We start from the raw sequence: 26,942 nt of genomic DNA on the forward strand, positions 1-26,942 counted from the left end.
CATGATACCTACACCACCAGAAGGAAAAAAAATCCCATATTGTAGCAGGGCAACATTATGGTTGCAGGTCACAGGAGGGCACGCTGGCAATAGTGGGCAGGTAGGCAAGTGGGCGGCCGAGAGTTTCTGACAACGTAATGCTCGGCAATGTTACAAAAGTCTGGCACACCAGCCTAAAATATGATATCAGAACTAGGACTTCCACAGTTTGGTTGGCTGGGCTGCCTATCAAGCCCTACCCTATCCCTTCTGGCTCCCTCCCATTCACACACACCTGTTCCCTCCCCATTCTCCCCCCCCCCCCCCATCTCCTCACAGTCACTTTTAGGATAACGTGAATATGATATAGACCTCTCTTCCTGCCAGCCCAGAGCCTGTTCACAGGTGGAATAACAAGAATTTCATGTTTGATTGTGAATGCCAGACTGACTGTGAATGTCTGACTGAGACCGTCTAGCTGAGAGTGCCTACCTAATTGCTACACAATAACAAAGGCATAGGAATTTGTCAAGGAACAAGCACAAGAATCCTGTGGACACACCAATGGCAGTGATGACAGGCATCAACAAAGAAAACAAAGAAACCTGCTTGCCATTGACAAACATTGCAAAAACGTTTACAGGTGAATTTACCTCTCTCTATTAGAACTTTGGGAGTCAACAAATCAAGCATTTATAACTAGATTGTTATCGGTAACCTAAATTTCTATTCGTGATAAACGCTCAAGCACTTGAAATCTAATTTATTCAAGTTTCCTGTTCCATATAACCTTTTAACATGAATATTAAGGTTAAAACTTAAATTTAAATACCTTTCAGATTATTCGGAGATTCGGGCAACTGGAATCCAAATTACAGAGCTCTTACAGCACGTACTTGGTGTGAATGTCTGTACGTGCATCTAAAGTATTTGTATGTGGTAGATTTACATGTTCATGCATATTTTTTAAGAGCTTTATATATATCTCTGAAAAAAATTCAGTCAGCTTGAGAGAAGCACGTAAGTAATGTTGTTAATAAGAACCTTCATTATATTATTACAATACAACAATTTAAAACCTGAAATATGTTATATAATATAAAATCTATAATCATACTGTATTATATATGCAGACATTACTGTCAAGATGCTATCAATAATCCAAGTAAGTCAAACCTTTTTAGGGGCGGGAGAAGCTGAAAGGCGAGATGCTCTTCTGTCAGGAGTTCGTCTATCTGGGGTTCTTCTGTCAGGTGTTGGGCATTCATCAGTTATATCAGGAGTGTTTGCTCTTGAACGTCTGGCAGCACGGTGACGAGTACTTATTTCTTTGGATCGTGTGCGGGTTCTCATTCGTAAATCCTCTTCGGTGGGAGCTGGTGGAGGTCGGCCAGACCCAGGTGGGGGCTCACGAGGATTAGTGATTACTGGTAAGTCTCCATACCTCTTAAAATGAATACGACATTCGTAGCAAAGCAACTGTTTATCCTTTCCTGCATGATGCCAGTCACGGGATGCTGAAAAAGGGTAAAGTTATTGGCACTTATTTTGGTATGTTTCTGCATGTAAATCCATTGAAATCTGATCAATATAATCTCTCATTTTATTTATGCAATAGAATGAAGAAATTAATGCTAGCAAGGTGGATAAAAACACACATAAGCAGCAAACACATTTATGAGCGACTATTTTTTTTATATATATACTGTATGTGTATGCATGCATGATTATTTTATATTATATATATATATACTATATTATATATTATATATATATATATATATATATATATATATATATATATATATATATATATATATATATATATATACATACATACATACATACATACATACACACACACACAGTATATATATACTGTACATGAGTTCTTACAGTCTTGTACAGCCACTAGCATGCATAGCATTTCGGACAAATCCTTAATCCTATGTTCCCGGAATATGACACCGCCAAATCATTTAACAACCAGGTACCCATTTTACTGTTGGATTGAACAGAGGCTAGAGTTAAGGATTGATGCCCAGTAAATCCTCCCCGGCCAGGATATGAACCCGGACAAAGCACTCGCTCAACTACAAACTGTAGTGGAGCGCTTTGCGAGCGCTCCACTACAGTTTGCGCTCGCAAAGCGCAAACTGTAGTGGTGTAGTGGTTAAAACAGTTGCCAGGCGACTGTTTTAAGGGGGCATATCAATGTAAAATTAAAAGTGGTTCAATTTGCTTATAAATTTTTTTATGACATGGTTATAGAAAGGGCTGCAGCTGGTTCAAGTTTCATCATCACACCCTAAACAGAAAAGGAGAAAAAAAATAAACAACGAATTATGCAACGAATTTTCAAATAGTTTCAGGGAACACATGTGTTAACTAAAATCATTTCTATAACACTCAGATATTAAATTAAGCACATAATAAAGGATTCTAGTGATCAGTTTTATCAAAAAAGTGTTTAGTGCAATAATATAATTTTTTAAAGTTACCCTTCTAAAAAAATATGCAATATATGATATTTATAAATTTTTATAAAATCAACAAATAGACTTTGGACTAAAATGTCTACTAGATTCTGTAGAAGCACAAACGCTACATATAAGGTGTAATTTGCATGTAAATTGATTAATAAATGAAAGCTCTGAAGTAATTTGAAGGTGTAAATTACTTTCCAGAGTAAAATAAAGATCCAAGTTCGGCCACCTGTAGCTGAGCTTGACTTCGACAGATTTCGTTCATAATTGGCACCCTTGCAGATAGGCTTCCATTGAGCAAGGTGTGCAAGTTTCATGCAAATCCCTTGATAACAAACGAGAAAAAAATATTGGCCAAGAAAAAAAAAAAAAAAAGAAAAAAAAAAAATTTAAATATAAATATATTGCACATACATATTACAATTATTACAAGAGTTTGTGCTTCTACAGCACATAGTAGACATTTTAGTTGACACATGTGTTCCCCGAGATTATTTGAGAATGTTGAACATTCGTTGCATAATACGTTGTGTATTTTTTTTCTCCTTTTCTGTTTAGGGTGTGATGGTGAAACTTGGACCAGTTGCAGCCCTTTCTATAACCATTTCATAAAAAAATTTATAAGCAAATTGAACAACTTTTAATTTATAACGATTTAGAATGATATGCCCCCTTAACCACTACACCATGGAGACTGCTTATATTACCAACAAAATATTAAATAAAATTATTTCCATAAATAGGGCTTAAAAACCTACAAGTAGTATAGCAGTGTCGGCAATGATAGCCCTGACGATCTTTGGAATCTGAGTCATCTGAATCATCATCTTTTTCTGAGGCAGAGGATGGATCAAGTGGATCACTAGGACCTGTGTTTCGTTGAGCACGTGGGGTTCGAATTCTTCTCAATACATTCTGACGGCGGTGTCGGCGGTGTGGCCTGTGGCCAGCTGCTGCCGGTGTCTTCTTCCAGAGGTAATAGAATGACACCAAGTCACTCTGAAATTAGAACTGTTTAGTAGCATACAATCCAGCAGACTATGTATACAGAAAATTTATTACATGTTTAAGGCAGAAGACAATTAGAGGATAATAAGGGAAATCAACTTCTGGCAACACTTTTACTAGCCCTCAACTGTGGGCCCATCTTAAAGTATTCAAATTTCAATGAGAATATTGCCAACTTTCTTTTTCTCTATTAATTTGGTCCCTTGCTATTAAATTTCTTTTTATAGTAGCTGTGGCATCTCTTCGGCTTTAACAACTGTTATTTCAAACTTCCCGTTCCCTCCTGACACTAATGCTGCGACCAGTTACCTTGGGTACTACTACTCCCCTCCACTACTTTACCATGCCGAGTAACATCACTGGTTGAGGGATGTGTAGAAGGGGGCCAATAGACCCCACAGGGTTAATACACACTTCACCTTAATTTTTAAAATTATTTCTAAATCTACCACACATGTTTCCCTTATGTTCATTATTATGAACGTATGGCATACGTAACAATGTACTGTATTCACCTTTCTATGTTAATGCTAACTACCTCAACGATTAGTTCACCATATGTTTACACTTCTCTGAATGCTGCAATGCACTATTTACTGGACCATGATGAGCTCTAAGTATCACAACCACAAGTTCTACTGAACTTATACGCAGTTTGGAAGGCATCTAGCTGGTACTGAAATCCAATTTTTACACGATACCGGCTTACACGCAGATGAACACAGTGAGTGACTGGCTTTATAACTAATCATTTCCAGCCTTTCCTTTCATCTCTAAACAATCTGGGTCATTTCTATCAATTTCAAAGTTGAATGGGAAAACTAAAAAATTCACATCTTCCTTTCCTAGATGTAGATGTTCACAGCTCTGTGTCTGGCTTCTCTTTCTCAGTCTACTGCACGCCTATACACTGTGGTATGTTCATTCGTTTATTTTCCTGCTATCCTTCTGTTAAGAAGTGTTCTAATCTTCCTCTTCCTCCAAGCCCTACGCATCAGTGACCCTCAATTTCTTGATTCTGAAATTTCTTTTCTTTGCAAGTCTTTCTCTTGTCTTGGTTATCCCATAAATTTTATCAACTGTGCTTTTTTTCAAACCAAAAGAATTTTCTTTCATCCTAAATTTGCTTCTAACACTAAAAACACTGTTGTGCCTTCCCCCTCATACCTAAACTAAAAATCTCACTAATACCTTCATCCTCTTAATAAAAAATCGTCTTTCAACAAACAAATAAACTTCATAATAATCTGGTTCACACTGTTCCTCCTGCTTCCAATGTTGCTGGTGTTCATTTTATTTTCCTATTCCTCTTGTCCTCTCCAATACTCTGGTGAAACTGGTCATACACTTAATGACAGACTAAACGAACACAAAAGAAGTGTCAAGTCTGTACTGTAAATGCAAACAATACTCTCTTTTGTCATGTTAGGGACTCCTAATAATCCGATACTTTGACACCTTGGCTTACGAATGCCCCTCTTTACAAACTTTTCGGGTTACGAGCCCAATTTCTTCGTAAAATCCAAATTGGGTTACGAACTTTGCCTCGGGTAACGAAGTTTGTTGATATGCGTATGGCCGACCTAGTGCATGGTGGCACGGCAACCGTGCCTCAGTTTACCAGTGCCTCCCGCCTAATGAGAATCGCGCTTAAATGCTTTGTAAAGAATTTCAGTATTTTTCAGATTTTTGGGTTTTTGAACATAAAAGCTATTGTTATGTATCTCGTCATGGGTCCCAAGAAAGCCAGTGATAAGGTTCAATCCAAGAACACACATGTGAGGATGACCATAGAGGAAAAACAAGAGATCATTAGTAAACATGAAAATAGTACACGGGTTGTTGAACTAGCTAGGCAGTACAACAAATCTGTCAACAATATGCACTGTAATTGCTAAGAAAAAGGACATCACGAGTGCTAAAGTAGCAAAAGGCGTATCAACAATCACGAAACAAAGAATACAAACACAGGAAATGTCTTCAAGGGAGGAGGAGGCAGTACAGATTGTCCCTTCCTCCACAATTAAGAAGTGGTGTGGACTATGGGAAGAAATGAAAACTTTTGTTGAAATGATTCACCCAGAGCAAGCTGTAGTAGGCCGTTGTCTTAACCATTTTAATGACACTGTGATACCTCACTACAGACAAGTACTCACCTAGCTGTGCTTGCAGGGGTTCAGCTCTGGCTCTTTGGTCCCACCTCTCAACTGTTGATCAACCTATGTACAGATTCCTGAGCCTACTGGTTACAGTCATATCTAAATTTGAAACTGTGTATGGAGTCAGCCTTCACCACATCACTTCCTAGTGCATTCCACCTGTTAACTACTCTGACACTGAAAAAGTTCTTTCTAACGTCTCAGTGGCTCATTTGGGTACTCAGTTTCCACCTGTGTCTCCTTGTTCGTGTACCACCCGTGTTAAACTGTTTATCCTTTTCAACCCATCCAAATTGGTTGAATTTGGTTTAAATTCAAATTGGTTTATCCAAACAAGTGTTACAATGTAGGGAAAACAAGCCTCTATGGATAGATTTTTAGTAAGAAAAACAAGCAGTGACCCACAAGCAGGTCCTAGTGGTATGCAGGCAAAACATACCAAACAGAGTACCCCAGAGAAGTCATCACTGCCTGATGTTATAATGGAAGGGAACTCCCCTTCCAAACACTAACACTTCTCCTCCTCCTCCCCCCCCCCTCCTCACTGTCTTCTATACACCAACAAGAGTCATCAATAAAGGTAAGCAATAACTTGTACATACTTTAGTACTAAAGATTGTGGTGAATTAGGTATAATATTTACTTTGAAGTTAATATATTTGGGAGTGTGGAACAGATTAATTTAACTTACATTATATCTTATGGTGAAATTCGCTTCGGTTTACAAATTTTCGGATTACGAACTGTCTTTGGGAACAGATTAAATTTGTAAACGGAGGTACCACTGTACACTGGTCTTTTAAATTATTCTTTCTTGCCTTTACTCTTCACAGAGTTCATCTTGTCAAATCAGTTCTCATACACAACATGACCAACATGAACCTTAGTCTTGGCCTTACTGTTGTTAACTCTTGCCTTTCTCAGTGCTGTACAAAGTTAAATGCTCTAACCTTCTTAACAATTGTGATCTGACATTTGTTAAGCTTTCTTTAGCATCTTTTGGATATCTTTCTTTTCTCTTCTCTAATGTTTCTATCTATCTATATCTATCTATCTCTTATATATATTATATTATATATATTATATATAATATATATATATATATATATATATCTGAAAACTCACACCCCAGAAGTGACTCGAACCCATACTCCCAGAAGCAACGCATCTGGTATGTACAAGACGCCTTAATCCACTTGACCATCACGACCGGACATAATGAGGTGATAGCCGAGGCTATTTGAACCACCCCACCGCCGGCACTCGGATAGTTATCTTGGGCATAGCATTTTACCAAATCACCTCATTCTTTGGGGCAACACGTGAGGAACACAAATGCGAACAAGCCTGAATGGTCCCCAGGACATATGCAACTGAAAACTCACACCCCAGAAGTGACTCGAACCCATACTCCCAGAAGCAACGCATCTGGTATGTACAAGACGCCTTAATCCACTTGACCATCACGACCGGACATAATGAGGTGATAGCCGAGGCTATTTGAACCACCCCACCGCCGGCACTCGGATAGTTATCTTGGGCATAGCATTTTACCAAATCACCTCATTCTTTGGGGCAACACGTGAGGAACACAAATGCGAACAAGCCTGAATGGTCCCCAGGACATATGCAACTGAAAACTCACACCCCAGAAGTGACTCGAACCCATACTCCCAGAAGCAACGCATCTGGTATGTACAAGACGCCTTAATCCACTTGACCATCACGACCGGACATAATGAGGTGATAGCCGAGGCTATTTGAACCACCCCACCGCCGGCACTCGGATAGTTATCTTGGGCATAGCATTTTACCAAATCACCTCATTCTTTGGGGCAACACGTGAGGAACACAAATGCGAACAAGCCTGAATGGTCCCCAGGACATATGCAACTGAAAACTCACACCCCAGAAGTGACTCGAACCCATACTCCCAGAAGCAACGCATCTGGTATGTACAAGACGCCTTAATCCACTTGACCATCACGACCGGACATAATGAGGTGATAGCCGAGGCTATTTGAACCACCCCACCGCCCAAGCTATGCCCAAGATAACTATCCGAGTGCCGGCGGTGGGGTGGTTCAAATAGCCTCGGCTATCACCTCATTATGTCCGGTCGTGATGGTCAAGTGGATTAAGGCGTCTTGTACATACCAGATGCGTTGCTTCTGGGAGTATGGGTTCGAGTCACTTCTGGGGTGTGAGTTTTCAGTTGCATATGTCCTGGGGACCATTCAGGCTTGTTCGCATATATATATATATATATATATATATATATATATATATATATATATATATATATATATATATATATATATATTTATATATATATATATATATCTCTCTCTCTCTCTCTTTCTTTCTTTGCCAATAGGCATTTTGCAGTTTTCTTTATTCCTATCAATTCCTATTGTATACTTCAACTTTCTCACCTTTCACCTCATATTTGTACCTTATACATTGACTTTCTCTATTCTTTCTTTACATTACTTAATAATGGTTCAGGTCAGACTGAAACATCGTCATGGCCTTTATTTTCAGAGTTGTGGGTTGGCTGCCTAAATTTTAGCGATGTTATTGCGACATTATCTGCATTTTCACCACTTTATGCCTCCATCAATGCACAATGAAATATTACAATAACATAATGTATCTGTTAGAAAATATAGAGGCTATACAGTGAGATATAACTCTCATCCCTGGACTTCCCAGACACATACTCAAGTATAATTACAGTATCAGAAAGTAACTTACCGTTTCCTTGTGGGGCAGCAAGTCTTTTCTTATCCTGAAGAAATTTTTCCCATACTGTCGTAATCCCTTCATGAAACGTTTCTGTGGATATTGAAACAAACTTCAAAGAAATCAATCGAGTCACCATTCTAAAATATTTTAACACAGAAAGCATATGTATGTTTTAATCCCCGAAAAGCATACATTAAAATCAAAAGAGCTTGGTCAAATGCATGATAAAAGTCATTCAAGCCCCAAAAAGAGTTCTTAAAAAAATAAAAATAAATTAACACCTAATTCTTTAAATGGCCACCAAGTGGGCAGCCTTTCCTTGATCAGTGCTTTTCAAACTGCTTGATACCTGCTTGATGGGGTTCTGGGAGTTCTTCTGCTCCCCAAGTCCGGCCCGAGGCCAGGCTTGACTTGTGACTTGAACTCTCAATCCTATTTTTGTGCTTCGTCAAAAACTGTCTTATGTGATATAAAACAAGGTAACAGATCAGTTACTATAATTTAACGTTTAGACTCATTAGTCAAGATGTACCGTATTATTTGAAGGAAACTCTTTATCCTTAATCAAATATACATTAAAAAGATTCAAAATTTAATCTGTTTAGTGTGACTGGTGGGTTGGTCCGTTTCTAGTTATTTGGTCACAATTGGTTCACACAATGATAGTGCTACATGCTAGTCCCCTGTACTCATATGTTGGATTCTCTCTTTGGTGGAGTGGAAATTCCAACCTCACATATATAACTTGTCATAAAAGCAACCAATAACAAAACCCTCAATTAATTTTGTAGTTAAGTTCCTCCTGAGTCCATTATGTGCCTTTGTAAACTTTTCTGCTACCACCCACAAGGTGAGTATGGGGTGAATAACGAATGACCTAAACTACATTAACTTATGTTGACCAGACCACACACTAGAAAGTGAAGGGACAACGACGTTTCGGTCCGTCCTGGACCATTCTCAAGTCGATTGTGTCCCAATCGACTTGAGAATGGTCCATTATGGACCGAAATATCGTTGTCCCTTCACTTTCTAGTGTGTGGTCTGGTCAACATACTTCAGCCACGTTATTGGAACTCATTGCTTACACTGGTTGATACCTGGTTGATGGGGTTCTGGGAGTTCTTCTACTCCCCAAGCCCGGCCCGAGGCCAGGCTTGACTTGTGAGAGTTTGGTCCACCAGGCTGTTGCTTGGAGCGGCCCGCAGGCCCACATACCCACCACAGCCCGGTTGGTCCGGCACTCCTTGGAGGAATAAATCTAGTTTCCTCTTGAAAATGTCCACGGTTGTTCCGGCAATATTTCTTATGCTTGCTGGGAGGACGTTGAACAACCGCGGACCTCTGATGTTTATACAGTGTTCTCTGATTGTGCCTATGGCACCCTTGTGGGGTGGGGTGTTTAATAATTAAACACTAATTTAATTATTAGGAGTAGATGTTCATTTGAAACCTATTCAAAAAGATGATAAATGTTGATGATTTGTGCCTGATTCTTAATTTGACTGTCACATGTGGGATGGAGCAGCTCTTTTTTGTTCAGGTGTTAACACTTTTGCGTGCCCGACGGGTGACTCGCCGCGCACCGCAAGGTAGGCCGAGAGTTGGCCGTGAGTGCACAAACCACACTCAAATGTTTATACTGTTTTCAGCTTTCTCACCTCAATTTCCGTGATACATCATTCATGTTGGTATCAAATTGTTTGCAGTACATGGTGCGCATTTTAAAACCCGTCACATAATATGCAGACAATAAATGGGATATTTACAAATTTATTAATTGATGACGGTGTTACAGTCATCAGGGCCTCTGTGTAAATCATTTTGGTCTTGAGACTTCGAGATCGTCATCAGAATGACAAAGTGTTAAGTAACTTGGGTTCAACCCTATGATAGATTTCTGCATCTCAAAAACAAATGTATCTTTCATTCAGTGCTTTTCCTTCAGTATGTCAAACTTTTCTTCAGGAATATAATTATTAAAATTGGCAGACAAATCACAGAGATGTAATTCTATATCAGTTTTGTATTATATCTATATCAAACTTCCAATTGACAAATACTTGTATCCCTGGTGTATTTTGCAAGTACAGTGTATGTATTATATCATTTTTTTGTTTAACTTGTGACCCACTGAAAGGCATCCTGTGATAAACAGTTATGTCTGTTTATCACATGATGCCTTTACTGTACAACACATGATAAACATCATGTGTTGTACAGTTATGTCCTAAAGCATAACTGTACAACAAGATTCCAAAATATTAGTACTTCAAATCCATAACATAATGGATAACGTACCAAACAATGGCCCATCTGTAAGGTAACAAATAAACTACCAGTTTCCAAAACTGGCACCCGAGTGCAACATCACCTTCCAACAATACATCATTCAACATAACCAATCATACCAAGACTCACCATTGTTTCCTTTGCAAAACTATGTGATCAAACAATCTGAAAAATTACTGGTCATGGTGGGCTACTGATCATAGGCTGAAGAGCTCAGAAATGTATATAAGTAAAATATTAATAAAAAATACAAGAGATATACTCACTCTTTCTTCTTCAGACCACTTTTTTTCAATCCCATCAGGAACAGGGCACTTGACAAGGGCTTGGAGAGCTTTGCCATGGTCATAGTCACTATTGTGGAGCTGTAGTAGAGAACAAAAGAATCAATGGATTAAAAAAAAAAAAGTTCCCATTACTTAAAATTAAAATTTCATAACTGTGCACAAACCAATTAAGAAAAACCAGCATTGAATGCAATGACACACCATTTTTTGGGCGAGTCCAGGAGGCTCCCTGGAACTATCCAGGCTGATAGGGATAGTCCTAACTTTTGGCGTCAGTCGATGTGAGTGGAGTTCTAGGCCTACCGGGAACGACGGCCAGAACCTGACCCCCTCAGAGAGGCACGAGGAGCAATGGCCTATAGAAATGCACTTGTGATTTGGGAGCATTCTATATTGCCATCGACCGGGACAGGCACCCAGAAAGGTAAGCGCCTCAAAACAAACCCCTATTCTGGTAAAACCAACGAAAATAACAAAACAAATGGACAGAACTCCCCCAAGGAAAAGCAAGCAATCATGACATTACACGAGCTGCGCCGCATATCTGCGCAGCTCCCCCCCTCCCCGGGAGGGGGAAGGGGGAAGCCCCACTCCCTTGCGCTAGCAATCCACGCCTCCATTTCCGAGGCTGGATATCAAAACACTCGAAAAACGCCGACCGGAGGGAGGGAGGGAGGGAGGGAGGGAGGGTTGCCGGGTAGCCTCCGGGACTCGCCCAGAAAATGGTGTTTCATTATATTCAACTCTGGTTTTCTGGGAAAACCCCCTACAGCTCCATGGAGCTACTTCACCAAAGACGAAGATAAAAAGGGGACTTACCCAGGAGGCGGTCGGTGCCCCACACCTAAACTCGAAGTCGAGACAGGTTGCAGCTGCCGACCCAAAGCGACACAGGCCCGACTAGGCCCAGGAACGTTCACGAGGTAGCGTGCAGCCAGGACCGTGTTTGACCGCCAAAAATCCCATGCCCGCATGTCAGCCCAGGACATGTTCCCAAAAACAGCAGCAAGAACAGCGAACTTACGAACATCATTGGCACGGGGATAGACCGCAGGCTGGCTAGACTTGATAACCCTGTGGACAACCTGAGAGACCCGTACCCGTGAACAGGAAAGAAGGAAAACTGGATCGACCCAAAGCACGTCCCCGGACACAGAAGCCGCGGCGCGCTTCGTTATTTGCCAAAGTCTGTGTATACCACATCTGCATTCTGTTTTTCTTCTAATGCCTCAGTGACTTTGTAGTAGTGGTCAAGTAGCAGTGAGGGGCATGATCTTCCTGCTCTAAATCCATGTTGGCTTAAGTTGTGAACGTCATTGGTCTCCATGAAACTGGTGACCTGACTCCTAATCACACTCTCAAATACTTTTATTATGTTGGACATTAGTGCAACTGGTCTATACAGTAATTCTTTGCCAATGCTTTGCTCCCTCCCTTGTATAGAGGGGCTTTGTCTGCTACTTTAACTCTTAAGCTAAGGGGTCCTGAGGAGATTTACATCCCTGTGCGCAAGAAAAAAAATTCTAAAAAATTATTTCGTCTTCTAAAAATGTTGATTTGTGTTCCCCGAGCACGGGAAAAATAAAAAAAAATCGTAGGTGACATATTTTGGGCCCAATAGGTCAGGGAAGTCTGGAAAAATGTGGGCGTTGACAGAGCAGTCGTCAGAGCCGGTCAGCGTCACCCGAGGTGACAGATGGGTGTTGCCACAAAGATATTATTACCTAATTATTTCAATGTCTCTGATTGATTTTTTCTTAGTTTTTTGCAGTAATATTATTCAACAGTGTGTATTGATATATTTATATAATAAACGGGGTGAATCATCGCTATACTCAAAAGTATGGTGTGCATATTAGTGATTAATTATGTTCATAAAACATAATAATTGAATCACGAACTAAAACTTCTCCCCCCCAACAATACCGATTGTGCTGTTATTACACTATATACAGACGTTTTATATATAAGTACCTATATGTTTTGTTCACCACAACTGTACAACTAAGCCGATATAGTTAGTTTAGGCACTAAGAGTCGTCGCTACACACAGTCAGCTGGCGGCTGCCTCCCTCCCTCATTCAAGGTCACACGCACTAAAATTTCTCCCCCAACATACTTTTGCAGTGTTATTACACTATATACATACATTATATATAATTATTTACATGTTGTATGCACCATAACTGTACACTTAAGCTTGTAGGGTGCCCAAAGAGCTTAGTGGCCACCCTCTACACAGCTAGAATGTCATGTCTTTGACGCATCAAGTCATGCAGACGACGCCACCTCCGTCACCCAAATGGCTCCTCCCAACATAATCCTTTTGCTGTTATTACACTAATACACACATTATATATATAAGTATCTACATTTGTGTTCACCATAGAGAACCACTGAGCTGGTATGGTGAATGCAGACAATAAAGGTGGCCACACAGTCAGTAAACGATGCTCCCTCCGTCCCTCAGCATTACTCCTCCCACAGCGCTAATTATCACAACAATCCTGCTATTATTACAATCCTGGTCATTTTTATCACAGTCGGGTCATCTGTAATACTGATATCGCTAAATAATAGTAGTTATATATTTATTTTGACATTTTTTGGCGATGCTGTAGTCACAAGCTGTGTTCACTCATGCTGCATGCGCCAGCCTTGGTTGATCCAACAGTACTGTGGCTCTCACACTGGAGAATATTGACACGATTTTTTTTAAACATGGCGTCTGTTTACAAGAGCCCTGAGGAAGCTAATGTGAACCCCGTGTAGCCGCGGGTCATTTGAATTGTGCCTGGCACCCTATGGCGTAATTATATGCCATGCGCACCGTGGGACATGTTACTCATGGCGTATATACACGCCATGCACAGTTTATGGGTTAAGCGCATCTGATATCTTCCCCGTGTCCAAGCTCTTCCTCACACTATACTGAGTGCCTGTGCTATTGGCACCTTGCATTTCTTTATAAATATTGAATTCCATGAATCTGAATCTGGAGCCGAGTGCAAGGACATGTCTCCAATTTCTCTTTCAAAATCTGCCACTGTGTTGATATCAGTTATATTTACAGAGGTTTGGATATCGTGCATAAAAAAAGTTGCCCGGATCTTTCACTCATGCTGTTTATTGGAGTGCTAAATATGTCCTCATACTGCTTTTTTTTAGGATTTCACCAATTTCTTTGTCGTCCTCCATGTATGAACCTTCACTCGTACAAATTGGTCCAATACTGGGAACAGTTTTTCTTTTGATTTTGCATATGTGAAGAAATATTTTGGGGTTTTCTTCACTTCTTGAATTGCTTTCTGTTCTAGTTGCCTTTCTTTTATCTGATAGGGAAAGTCGTGTCTGCTTAATTACCGTTATTTTTTCCTTCTTTTATAGTGTCGTCTGCGTTCTCTTTCTACGTTGGACCTCTTTCTAGCTTTCCTCAAAGTATCATGTTTCAGACTTGATATGCTTCCAAAGTCAGTTTTTCTAGTCCTTCTGTAGGAATTTTCTTACTTTAAACAGTTTCCCAAGGAATGTTTGTAAGTTCCCTGTATATTTTCTCCCAGTCTATCCTTTTATTATTAAAATTGAATTTACTGAATAACTCCTCGTGCTTGATCATTGTTTTTGGTCTATTCTGAGTAATGATGATAGTTTGCACTTCAATGAGCTTGTGATCTGAGTATGTGGTATCTGAGATCATAATGTCCCTGATTATGTCTTCATTGTTTGTAAAGACCAGATCTAGAATATTTTCGTTTCTCATTGGTTCTGATATCTACTGGGTGAGTGAAAATTTGTCACAGAATCTAAGCAATCTAAGCAGTTCTCTAATTTGTGGTTGGTTATGTCCCAATAGATTTCCTAGTATAATATTATATGAGAGTTACCAAATAATATATACATGGAAGATACTGGAAGGCCAGGTAACAAATTTACACAGTAAAATAACAAACTGGAGAAAAATACAAGGAAGGAAATGCAGAATAGAACCAGTGAGAAGTATTGGTGCCATAGGCACAATCAGAGAACACTGTATAAACATCAGAGGTCCATGGCTGTTCAACTCTTTCCCAGCAAGGAAAGGTGGACCCCCTTCAAAAAGAAATTAGATAAGTTCCTGCAAGAAGTGCTGGACCATCCAGGTTATAGTGGATATGTGAGCCTGCTGGCCACTCCAAGCAATAGACTGTTGGACCAAGGTATCACAAGTTGAGTCTGGCCCTTGGCTGGGCTTGTGGAGTAGAATTCCTGGAACCTTCTCCAGGTAAACTTCAGCTAAACATCATCAAAAATGTTGTATTTTTCAAGCATCAGCCAAAACATTATACACCTACCATTTCAAGTGCGTTGATGGTTGTATCATCTCGGGATGCAGCATTACAGCCATCTGTAGTGGAGCCACCATCACAAAGACCAGCAAATGCAGCCATAGAGCGAGCAGCACGTAGGTACATGAGGAGGTCGGTGTCCCTCGAAGCACCAGGAACCCACCGCTGCTCCTCCCAATCTGCACAGGCCTCTGGCCTCTCTTCTACTATAACATTGCCCCTTCAACAATTAAAAACATACAATTATAAAATTAGTAAATACTAACAACTTATCTCCTGTAAAGCACAGGTTAGCAACTTGCATAATAAAATAAACTATCCTTTCTGTGTATCCTTAAGTTTTTATGGATAAATTTTTTTATCATTACATGCACATGTAATAACCAACTGGCCCACGTCCCTCATGGAAGAACTGCTGAGGAAATAATTATGCATCTTCTATATCACAGATCATGTAATTTTTTTAATTGGAAACTGGAGAGAAATATTTTTCCTACCAGGAAAAATTATTCTAATGTATATTACATTTTCAGAGGCATACCTATACATCTGCACATCAGACCATCATAAAATATACAGTAGAAGCAAAATTAATTTATTATAGTCTGTACATAATGCTTGCTTACATCATTAAATTTAAACAATAAAAAAAATAACCAAGGCATAATTATACAAAGGTATGCATACCATAAATTTATGGAACTTACAAATTTTTAGAACTAAACAGACTTCAAACTTTCTACATTGAATTTACCACTGTCCTTGGGACCCACACGCATGCATACTATATATTCAGAAATTATTTTTCACCAAGTCATTAACTACTAAGTTCCAAAATGCTCTCTCTCCACTGCCACTTTTCATGGAGTGCCTTACTTTCCCATAAATGTAATTCATTACCTATATTCAGGAAGCTTGGCCTGATGTGATGGACCTACTCGTATTTCTCCCTGTGTTGAGGCTAATCTCCGTGTCTCAGGATTATATCTGAAACATAAATGCTGTTTTAGTAGTTAAGTATCACAGCTACTTCAAATTCAGTATAATTTGGTCAAACACGTGTATAATTAACACAATGTGTGTAGAGACTCCCAGGAGGCCAGGCCAGTGACCAGGCTATTAGAGAAGGTGAAATACCCTGGAACCATCACAAGGTAGGTAGGCAGGTTGCAATCAGCAAGTGGAGACTGTGGTATGGAGCCCAAGAGCTAAATCTCACCCCCAACAAGTAACTAGAAAAATAGTTAATAGCCACATCATTTATTATTACAAATCCACATGCAGTTAATATATTTTCATGCACCTATTCCCTCATTTTCTCCTTCGACTCTCCCACAACCCATTCCTCACTGCCTACAGTAATCTTTCCTCCAACTATTCCCTCACCTCTCCCTAATCTTCCTTCCACTCATTCCCACCTATTCCTGATCTTTCAACACCCATTTCTCCCCCTTGCTCCCTGATCTTACCTTCACCCATTCCCAAAGTCTCTTCCTGGGCTTCCATCTACAAATTCCCACACACTACCTAATCTTCTCTCTACCTTTTCCCCTTCTCTCCTTCCATTTATTCCCATTATCACCACTCAAAAATAAGCTTTCAAAAAATCTTAAAAATCAGGAGTCCATCTTTGATAATTAGTATACAAAAAATCAATATAAGGAAAACAATTTCTTATTATAAACTCAGAATAAGTAGCACAGAAAATGATAAATTTACATATACATAGTTAATAATCAAACAAGTTCCATGTTAAATTAAATTACAGTATATCTCTTAAAAAATAATCATACTGAACGCACACACATCCATGCCAATCCAACCCCCCATCCCGACACATCCCCCACCATGAAGGAGACAACTACACTTAGGTAATTATACACACCAACACAAACACACACAGTACACACATGCACTTATGCACAAACATATACACACAAAATTAATATTAAAGAATAGTACTGTACTGGGTGTAATGAAATAACCCTGTCTTTGCAGAACCCTCAGTAGTTCCCCAGAGTGATAGGTACTAAATTATTAGAGCTGCTATTAACATTTGTGCATTGGATCACTATAGAAGGTCTACCGAACCCACAAGACCAGAATCTGGAGTTCTCGGTGGCAAGAAAAGCATAGGATTTGACAACATTCTAACACCAAGGTCAAACACTAAGTTATAACTTAACCTTAAAACATATAATACCCACTACAACCCACAAGCAAAACAAATAGAAAACATGTTAATAGGTGGCAGCCAAGGTCACAAAAGTTTGCCGGCTTGTTACACATTTAAACACCACGAATCCAAAATCCCAACCACATAGGAAAGAATGAAACAAAAGGGCAGGAACAGGAAGCCACCAAGGAATTGCAACGTAGGTGGCACTTAATCACATTCACAACCTGACATGCAAAATTAAGAGTACCTATAGTTATTATAGATGGAAGTACAGAATACCAATGGTTACACCCAAAAATAAAGTCCCCGTCTAGTACTATTCATTTTATAGAGGGCTTCAGAAATCAACAACTAAACCAAAATTTTCCTAGGCCTAGTATGGTACATATATGTATTAAATTAGAACTAAGGTTATATTAGGTTATAAGGTTATTATAAGACTATATTAACTAAGGTATATTAGGCCTAAGATTGTTTATTTACATCCAAGACAAGCTAGGTTAGGTTTACAGTTATTTCCTTTCATATTTGTTATCTCCCTTAGAATCCAATAGTACAAAACAAGAACCCTTTGTTTATTGGGGATGGGGGGAGGGTACAACAGTCCATATTTTGTCTTCCCTGACCTCTCACCTCAGTGCCTCAACAGAAGTAAATGATTTTACGAAAAAGAACGCATTATAAATAACAGAAAATATGCAGGGCTTATCCAAGGTAACAGATATAATAGCACAAGGGAAAGAGGAACATCAGCATTTAGTTAACCGCCCAAGTACAAAACAAGCACAGTTCAAACGCAGAACATTTAAAAGGTAATGAGTGGCTGAGATCCAGTTGTATCTCCAAAATTCCTGACCCAGTTTAGTAGCTATAGATATATTATCCCAATGTTTTGCAAAAAGCCATATCCTTCTCTACATCAAGGGTATGGGAATACACATCAGGCATATTAAGGTGGACAATCCTTCAAATGACCTAGACGAGAAGTCTTAGAATAAGGGACCAAGGAAATAAGATTGACAAGAGAGGTTATGTTAATGCCAAATGATGCACAGTGATAGTATAGTATTGGGTACCAGCCTGCACATCAGAAAGAACAGGGAGTGTTAAATATTTTAAAGTCATGTTATAACTTTGTGGTTCACTTTGATGTAGTAAGTTTTGAGTCCCTACGCTTCTCTCACCTATGTGAGAACCCCAGATTCTGGTCCTGCGGCTTTGGCAGGCCATTAAAAGTCATTTAATGCAGGATCGTTGAAATCAGCCCCTTATGAATCAGTGCCTATAGCTCGAGGAACCCACTGAAGGTTCCAATACTGAAATAATAATTTACTTACCCAAGAATATAAAAGAAGGCATTATCTTCAGGCATAAAATCTCTAACAGAATGAATATCTGAATAATGATCCACGCGACACAAGCCTCTAAGGACAGACACAGGGTACGTATCTGTAGCATCGGAGATGAAAAGTTCTCTTGATTTTATCACTGGATCATCTGTTACCAACGATTTATTGTCTGAAAAAGCCAAAACAGAAATAAATCACTTTAGCAGTGCAGAACATTAATCTTATAATATATACTGTATGCACAGCACTAAACTTATATCAATGCTTAGGACTTAGGACACACACACACAAAAAAAAAAAAAAAAAAAAAAAAAAAAAAAAAAAAAAAAAAGTCACAGCTAGGTAAGCACAAATATCAAGAGTATCTGAACTCCTTTTAAATTTATTAATCTAAAATTTTGCTCAAAATTAGTCACAGCACCCACTTGATCAAAGTAAGCTGAAATCTCATTTTTGTGATTTGAACTAAAAATCATTGAATTTGGCAATATTTTTACTTTATTCACAATTGTCTGGAGTTTTCACTCACATACTCGCTTACACATGCACACACTCTTTCTCATTCCCTTGCTGAGAATGCTTCAATCTACCAGTCACATTAGTTGCACGAGTCCATTTAGTCTACCAGGAATCAAAAGCCAAAACCTGACCCCTTCAAACAAAGAGCAGGAAGAAAATGACATGCTACCATTTCACAGAGAAAGCTTCCAGAAAGTCAGCAAAGCTTTTCAAACAACTGCTGGGTTAACAAGACTCAAAAACTACTAAAATGCCAAATAACTCTCCAAACAAAACAAATAAACAAAAGAAAACTCACAAAACTAGCTAAAACCCGAAGGTATCGAATGCCACCGCCAGACGGCCCACCACTAAGTCCATCAGCTATCAGATTAGTTGTGGTGATAAACATCACCACAAAACGATAATCATGGAATGGAGGGAGGGAGACAGGGAGCCACCAAGGCTCTACAAGAGGTTTTTCATTACATTCAATGCTGAGTTTCATGAGGAGCCCCCTTGGTGGATCTCCATACCTAAATAACCATAGAAAAATTAAAAGGACCTGCCAGAGAGGAGGAGAGGCAGCAAGCACAAAGTCAAAGCTTAGACTAATGGACGGGAAACACGATCCATGGCAATACAGGACCGAAGAGGACTAAATACCTAGTTGCCATAGCCTGTTAGTCTGACAAAACCCCTGAGCCTGAATATCAGCCCAAGACACATTAGAGAAGACTGCAGAGTGTGGCATATTTCCAAACATCACGACCCCAGGGATAGACCACAGATTGGCTAGCCTTGACACTGCAGACAACCTGAGAAACACGAGCCTTTGAACAGGGGATCAAGGAGACTAGATGAACCCAAAGAGCTTCCTCAGAAGCCGAGGCACCTGCACGCAGGGAGCGACGAATCGCTGCCACCAAACGATAAATGATGCATACCCAACCCAATCAGCCAAGCATCAATAACCTAAGAACCCCTCCAGAAGCCTGCTGATTCATCCTTTGCCAGAAGAGGATGGCTTGTGGTCCCCAGTAGGCCTAGAACTATGTGCAATGACCGATGCCAGGGTCTAACACATTCATATGAGCCGGTTTGCTCTGGGGAGCCAATGGGGCTCCCCCAGAAATAATTTTAAAATAGAATCAATAAAAATTCTAAGTGTACAAACTGTCACATGTATACAACATTTTATTTATAACAAGTTTAAATAGCATAATATAATACCTAAATAAATTATATACATACTATAGTACATTTTTTTTAATAAAAATGACATTTCTAGTGAAAAGTGCAACTGAGAAAGGGTGGGAGGCAGCCTAAGGGAAGCATTTTCAGCTAATGCTACTATTTAATAAGAGAAACTGAAAATTTATTTATAATTTTAATGACTAATTTTTTAATTTTTAATGACTAATTAATTTTAATGACTAATTTTTTTAATGACTGTCATTTCATAAGAAAAAAATTAGAAAAAATATATTAATTCAGTAAAACTTGGCTTATTAGGTAAATCGGGCCTTGCATTGTTGGCTGAGAAGTGCGTTCTGGGTACTAGGTACGACACACACACACATTATTTGTGTATGTATGTATGTATGTGTGTGTGTGTGTGTGTGTGTGTGTGTGTGTGTGTGTGTGTGTGTGTGTGTGTGTGTGTGTGTGTGTGTGTGTGTGTGTGTGTGTGTGTGTGTGTGTGTGTGTGTGTGTGTGTGTGTGTGTGTGTGTGTGTGTGTGTGTGTGTGTGTGTGTGTGTGTGTGTGTGTGTGTGTGTGTGTGTGTGTGTGTGTGTGTGTGTGTGTGTGTGTGTGTGTGTGTGTGTGTGTGTGTGTGTGTGTGTGTGTGTGTGTGTGTGTGTGTGTGTGTGTGTGTGTGTGTGTGTGTGTGTGTGTGTGTGTGTGTGTGTGTGTGTGTGTGTGTGTGTGTGTGTGTGTGTGTGTGTGTGTGTGTGTGTATATATATATATATATATATATATATATATATATATATATATATATATATATATATATATATATATATATATATATATATATATATATATATATATATATATATATATATATGTCGTACCTAGTAGCCAGAACTCACTTCTCAGACTACTATTCAAGGCCCAATTTGCCTAATAAGCCAAGTTTTCTTGAATTAATATATTTACTATAATTTTTTTCTTATGAAATGATAAAGCTACCCATTTCTCTATGTATGAGGTCAATTTTTTTTTATTGCAGTTAAAATTAACGTAGATATATGACAGAACCTAACCAACCCTACCTAACCTAACCTAACCTATATTTATAGGTAAGGTTAGGTTAGGTAGCCAAAAAAAACTAGGTTAGGTTAGGTTAGGTAGTTTAGGTAGACGAAAAAACATTAATTCATGAAAACTTGGCTTATTAGGCAAATCGGGCCTTGAATAGTAGGCTGAGAAGCGCGTTCTGGCTATTAGGTACGACATATATATATATATATATATATATATATATATATATATATATATATATATATATATATGTCGTACCTAGTAGCCAGAACTCACTTCTCAGCCTACAATGCAAGGCCCGATTTGCCTAATAAGCCAAGTTTTCATGAATTAATATATTTTCTCTAATTTTTTTCTCATGAAATGATAGAGCAACCCATTTCATTGTGTAAGAGGTCAATTTTGTTTTATTGGAGTTAAAATTAACGTAGATATATGACCGAACCTAACCAACCCTACCTAACCTAACCTAACCTATCTTTATAGGTTAGGTTAGGTTAGGTAGCCGAAAAAGTTAGGTTAGGTTAGGTTAGGTTGGTTAGGTAGTCGAAAAGCAATTAATTCATGAAAACTTGGCTTATTAGGCAAATCGGGCCTTGCATAGTAGGCTGAGAAGTGAGTTCTGGCTACTAGGTACGACATTATATATATATATATATATATATATATATTATTAAATATGACCGAAAAAGTAAGATTAATAATTTTAACACGAATTTTCTCAATCTTTCGTACATTATGCTTCACTGTTGGAGGTAAATCAAAAATCACTTCTCCAAAATTCATTTTTATTTCTAGTCTGACGCGACACGGGCGCGTTTCGTAAAACTTATTACATTTTCAAAGACTTCACAAATACACAACTGATTAGAACTTGCGTTTCCCTGATTTTATATCTACATTTGAGTGAGGTGGGAAGGGTGATGTGGCATTACATTTGAGTGAGGTGGGAAGGATGATGTGGCATTAACACAAGACAGAACACTAGAGGACGTTTGCGGCTTGACGTTTTGCGAGGCGTTTGCGGCTTGACGTTTGCGAGGCACTACACATCAAGAAGTCAACACCAGCAATCAATAGCCAATTATTGCACAACTATATTCTACCCACCTCAAGACTCCGCTCCAATATAGAAGCATCAAGAAATATGGACCAATAGGCTTTCTACAAACACTTCTATTCAATACCCATTGTTTCTGTTCTGTCTTGTGTTGATACTTTTAATACCCTATTAATATCCTCTAGTGTTCTGTCTTGTGTTAATGCCACATCATCCTTCCCACCTCACTCAAATGTAATGCCACATCACCCTTCCCACCTCACTCAAATGTAGATATAAAATCAGGGAAACGCAAGTTCTAATCAGTTGTGTATTTGTGAAGTCTTTGAAAATGTAATAAGTTTTACGAAACGCGCCCGTGTCGCGTCAGACTAGAAATAAAAATGAATTTTGGAGAAGTGATTTTTGATTTACCTCCAACAGTGAAGCATAATGTACGAAAGATTGAGAAAATTCGTGTTAAAATTATTAATCTTACTTTTTCGGTCATATTTAATAATATATGTCTACAGGAAAGACTGCTACCAAAATATACTAATATATATATATATATATATATATATATATATATATATATATATATATATATATATATATATATATATATATATATATATATATATATATATATATATATATATATATATATGTCGTACCTAGTAGCCAGAACTCACTTCTCAGCTTACTATGCAAGGCCCGATTTGCCTAATAAGCCAAGTTTTCATGAATTAATGTTTTTTCGACAACCTAACCTACCTAACCTAACCTAACCTAACGTTTTCGGCTACCTAACCTAACCTATAAAGATAGGTTAGGTTAGGTTAGGTAGGGTTGGTTAGGTTCGGTCATATATCTACGTTAATTTAAACTCCAATTAACAAAAAATTGACCTCATACATAATGAAATGGGTAGCTTTATCATTTCATAAGAAAAAAATTAAGAGAAAATATATTAATTCAGGAAAACTTGGCTTATTAGGCAAATTGGGCCTTGCATAGCAGGCCGAGTACGACGTTCTGGCTACTAGGTACTACATACATACATACATACATATATGTATATATATATTAGTATATTTTGGTAGCAGTCTTTCTTCTAAACATATGTTGTTAAATATGACCGAAAAAGTAAGATTAATAATTCTAACAAATTTTCTCAATATTTCTTATGTTTTTTTTTTAATGTTGTTGGTAATTGAAAAATCAATTCTCCAAAATTCATTTTTATTTCTAGTCTGACAATGCTTGAACGCGTTTCGTAATAACGTATTACATTTTCAAAGACTTTAGTTTACACACACACAACTGTAACCTGAAAACATTTAACTGAGTTTTACTAATTCTAACGCTAAACAGCTTGTCTTATATACTCGCATTTGGGTGAGGTGATATGTTGAAACAGTTTTGGATGAGGTGAACATACTTTTGACCAACACAAGACAGAACACGGTTCAATGGGTATAAATTGGCTAAGTGAAAGGGAAGAATGGAAGTAACTGCAAAGGGCCTATTGGCCTATACTCCTCTTGATGCTTCTATATTGGTACGGAGTCTTGAAGTGGATAGAATATAGTTGTGCATTAATTGGCTGTTAATTAATGCAGAATGCTCCTACAACTGAGGCCAGAAACACCAATGTGTTGCCTAAACATTATGACAGGCTCTTAGTACAGTATAGATAATGCATGATATCAATTCAAGTAAGTAATTATCTAAAGAAGGCACCAAACCAGGAAGCCTATGTAGCATCATCAAATGTGCAGAATAATCAGAGGGCACTAAATATCACCAAGGATGCCAAAATGAGAACAGAAACACATAAGGCAAATGATATCAAAAGTATCCGATTCACCAAGAATTCTATCGAAGGACAAGTGACCACGAGGGATGGTCGGAAAGCAAGACACACGCTCGTCCTGGAAGTCAGGATATTCAACAAGGATATCTGCCCATTGTTTCTCGCCGGTGCCTGGGATCGAACCTGGGACCACAGGATCACAAGTCCAGCATGCTGTCCGCTCGGCCGACCGGCTCCTGAGGAGCCGGAGGAGTTGAACTCTTAACAAAATCGTACAGGGAGGGGGATAGGAAAACCCCTCCCCCTGTAACAACAAGCCCTGCACCGAGGGTACCAAACACCCAAGCAGGGACCAGTGGGGGCCCAGGCCCCCCCCCAAAATCAACTCCTCCTCAGCCCCGGAATCCTCCACCTCAGGACCCAGGGCCGAGCTGGTTGATACCTGGTTGAGATCTGAAGCCGAATTGGAGCTGTCCTCCAAACCCTCTGCCTTTGGAGAAAAAGAGTCCACTGGAAAAGAAGGGATGAAGGGGGGGCCCGCTGAAGTGGCCCAAAAGCTCCGGCAGGAGGACCAGGCTCGAATGCCTCTACTGTCAATCTGGAAGGGGGCAATCCCCGAAGCCACCCGCGTCTCACTACCAGTATAATTCAGTGGGGCAGCTGCGGGGCATCTGGAAAGGCAACCAACCTCGCACATTGCTGCAACCCAAACTTTGCATGCAACGCTAAAGCTGCCTGCACCCGAATATCAGTCTCAGTGGACAGGGTGAATTGGAGTACAAGCAAAGAACACCACTCGCAGGACTCCGGGTCATAGGTTTCACTGACACCTATGACAGGCGGCAAGGCAGAGGCAGACAGTGTCACCCTGAGACAGGGGAACAGAGCAATCTTCCAACTCGCACAAGGCGAGGTGGAACTTGGAGGTCTCCTACATTGGACCACTGAGAACCAATGGGGGTTTCCAGGGCCCTTAGGCAGACTGCTAAGAGAAGCCCAGGCTAGGTCCTGCTAACTGGTTATCCTAGAGCTACCAAGCAAACAAACTATAAGCTGAACCCCTGCAACGTGTGCAAGCACGGGGACCTAGTGGAGGGCCACCAAAAACCTACTAGTGGTCCTATTGCGACACCTGGCAGAGCCCCGCTAGGCAAAACAAAACAAAAACAAAACAAAAACCCCGCAAAAGCACAACATCTCCAGGTGAACAGAACCGGTCGCTATGCGTATATCAGACAGCTGCACAGTACCTCGCGCCCCAGCCAGCGACGAAACTACCTCCTACCCAAGGGCAAACATGAGTAAGAACCACCCCAACTGAACCCCCCCTGGGCGGGCAATCACCGAGCAGCGACAGAACCACATGGAGGTAGCTGCCCCTGAACGGCTCGTGGAAGATAACCCTGAAGCCGCAAAGGCAGTACTTACGGGGCACCTTTGGAAGATAGCCCTAGGTGCATGCAGCCCCAGTATTCTTGTATTACCCCTCGCTCACACACCACCAATACAGAGCAACAACACTGCACTGCAGCACTGTGCAAAGAGTGGAGCCAGAGCGATCGACTGTTCAACATCACAACACCCTCTGAACTGGGTAGAGTTGCCGGCGTGGAGGTCTGGGACCTCCATCCGTCTGCGCAATCCCCCCCCTCCCGGGAAGGGGAGGGTTGCACAGACAAATGCGCGGCAGTTGTAATGACGTCATGTTTGTTTCCAAATTTTTGATTGGGGAGTTCTGTTTGCTTTTTCGGCTTTCGGTTTGCAATTTTTTGGCCAGCAGTAATTTGTTTTGAAATTCCTACCTTTCTGGGTGCCTAACCTGATAGATGGCAGACGAAGACTGGTCCCAATTACACAGGGGTGTCTTTAGGCCATTGCTGCTTGTGCCTCTCTTGAGAGGACCAGGTTTTGGCTCTAGTCCCCGGTAAGCTTAGAACTCCTTCGATTGACTGTTGCCATGGTCTAATATATACACATCAGCCCGGTATAGCTCCGGGAAGCCGAAGGGGCTCTCCACAGAAAAGCCATATTAACATAATTGGTTTGCAAATCATATAATTATAATAGAATTTTATATCCTGATGATTACCACACTGGCATAGTAACAATTGTGATGATAACTGCCAAAGCATTTTCATTATTGCTTACAAAGCATGTAAGCAATCATGAAACAATAGCAAGATTTATTTCATTGATCTATGTACAGATCACCATATCCATATAAAGTTACTATCACGGGCATAAAAACGAGACATCTAAAATGAACATACAGTGGAACCTCAATTTACGAATTTTTTGATTTACGACCCCAATTTCATCGGAAAATTCGACTCGACTTACGACCTTTGCCTTGACTTGCGACTTTGTTGATACATGAATGGGTCGACAGAGTGCGTGGTTCCTGGTGGCATGGGCGACCCCGCTTCAGTTTACCAGACCGCCCAATTAGTGATGATCGCGATTGAATTCTTTGTAAAAAATTTCATTGTTTTACAGCTTTTTTGC

At 39.6% G+C, this 26,942-nt stretch overlaps 1 protein-coding gene across 7 annotated transcripts in view; it reads right to left on the minus strand.

Annotated features, from left to right (window-relative positions):
• LOC123763872 (arginine-glutamic acid dipeptide repeats protein) overlaps positions 1-26,942 on the minus strand; it is a 114,893-nt gene that overhangs the window by 55,975 nt on the left and 31,976 nt on the right. For 6 of the 7 annotated variants that reach the window (XM_069329960.1, XM_069329962.1, XM_069329961.1 and 3 more), the window contains 7 exons: positions 18,801-18,981; positions 16,185-16,271; positions 15,291-15,504; positions 10,939-11,037; positions 8,390-8,470; positions 3,224-3,464; positions 1,156-1,496 (listed from right to left, as the gene is read on the minus strand). In XM_069329960.1, coding sequence (XP_069186061.1) covers positions 1,156-1,496; positions 3,224-3,464; positions 8,390-8,470; positions 10,939-11,037; positions 15,291-15,504; positions 16,185-16,271; positions 18,801-18,981 — 1,244 coding nt within the window. The remainder of the gene's footprint in view (positions 1-1,155; positions 1,497-3,223; positions 3,465-8,389; positions 8,471-10,938; positions 11,038-15,290; positions 15,505-16,184; positions 16,272-18,800; positions 18,982-26,942) is intronic. The other variant, XM_069329959.1, reaches the window with a different exon arrangement.

Source organism: Procambarus clarkii, chromosome 23, assembly GCF_040958095.1.
Source record: "Procambarus clarkii isolate CNS0578487 chromosome 23, FALCON_Pclarkii_2.0, whole genome shotgun sequence".
Taxonomy (NCBI): domain Eukaryota; kingdom Metazoa; phylum Arthropoda; class Malacostraca; order Decapoda; family Cambaridae; genus Procambarus; species Procambarus clarkii.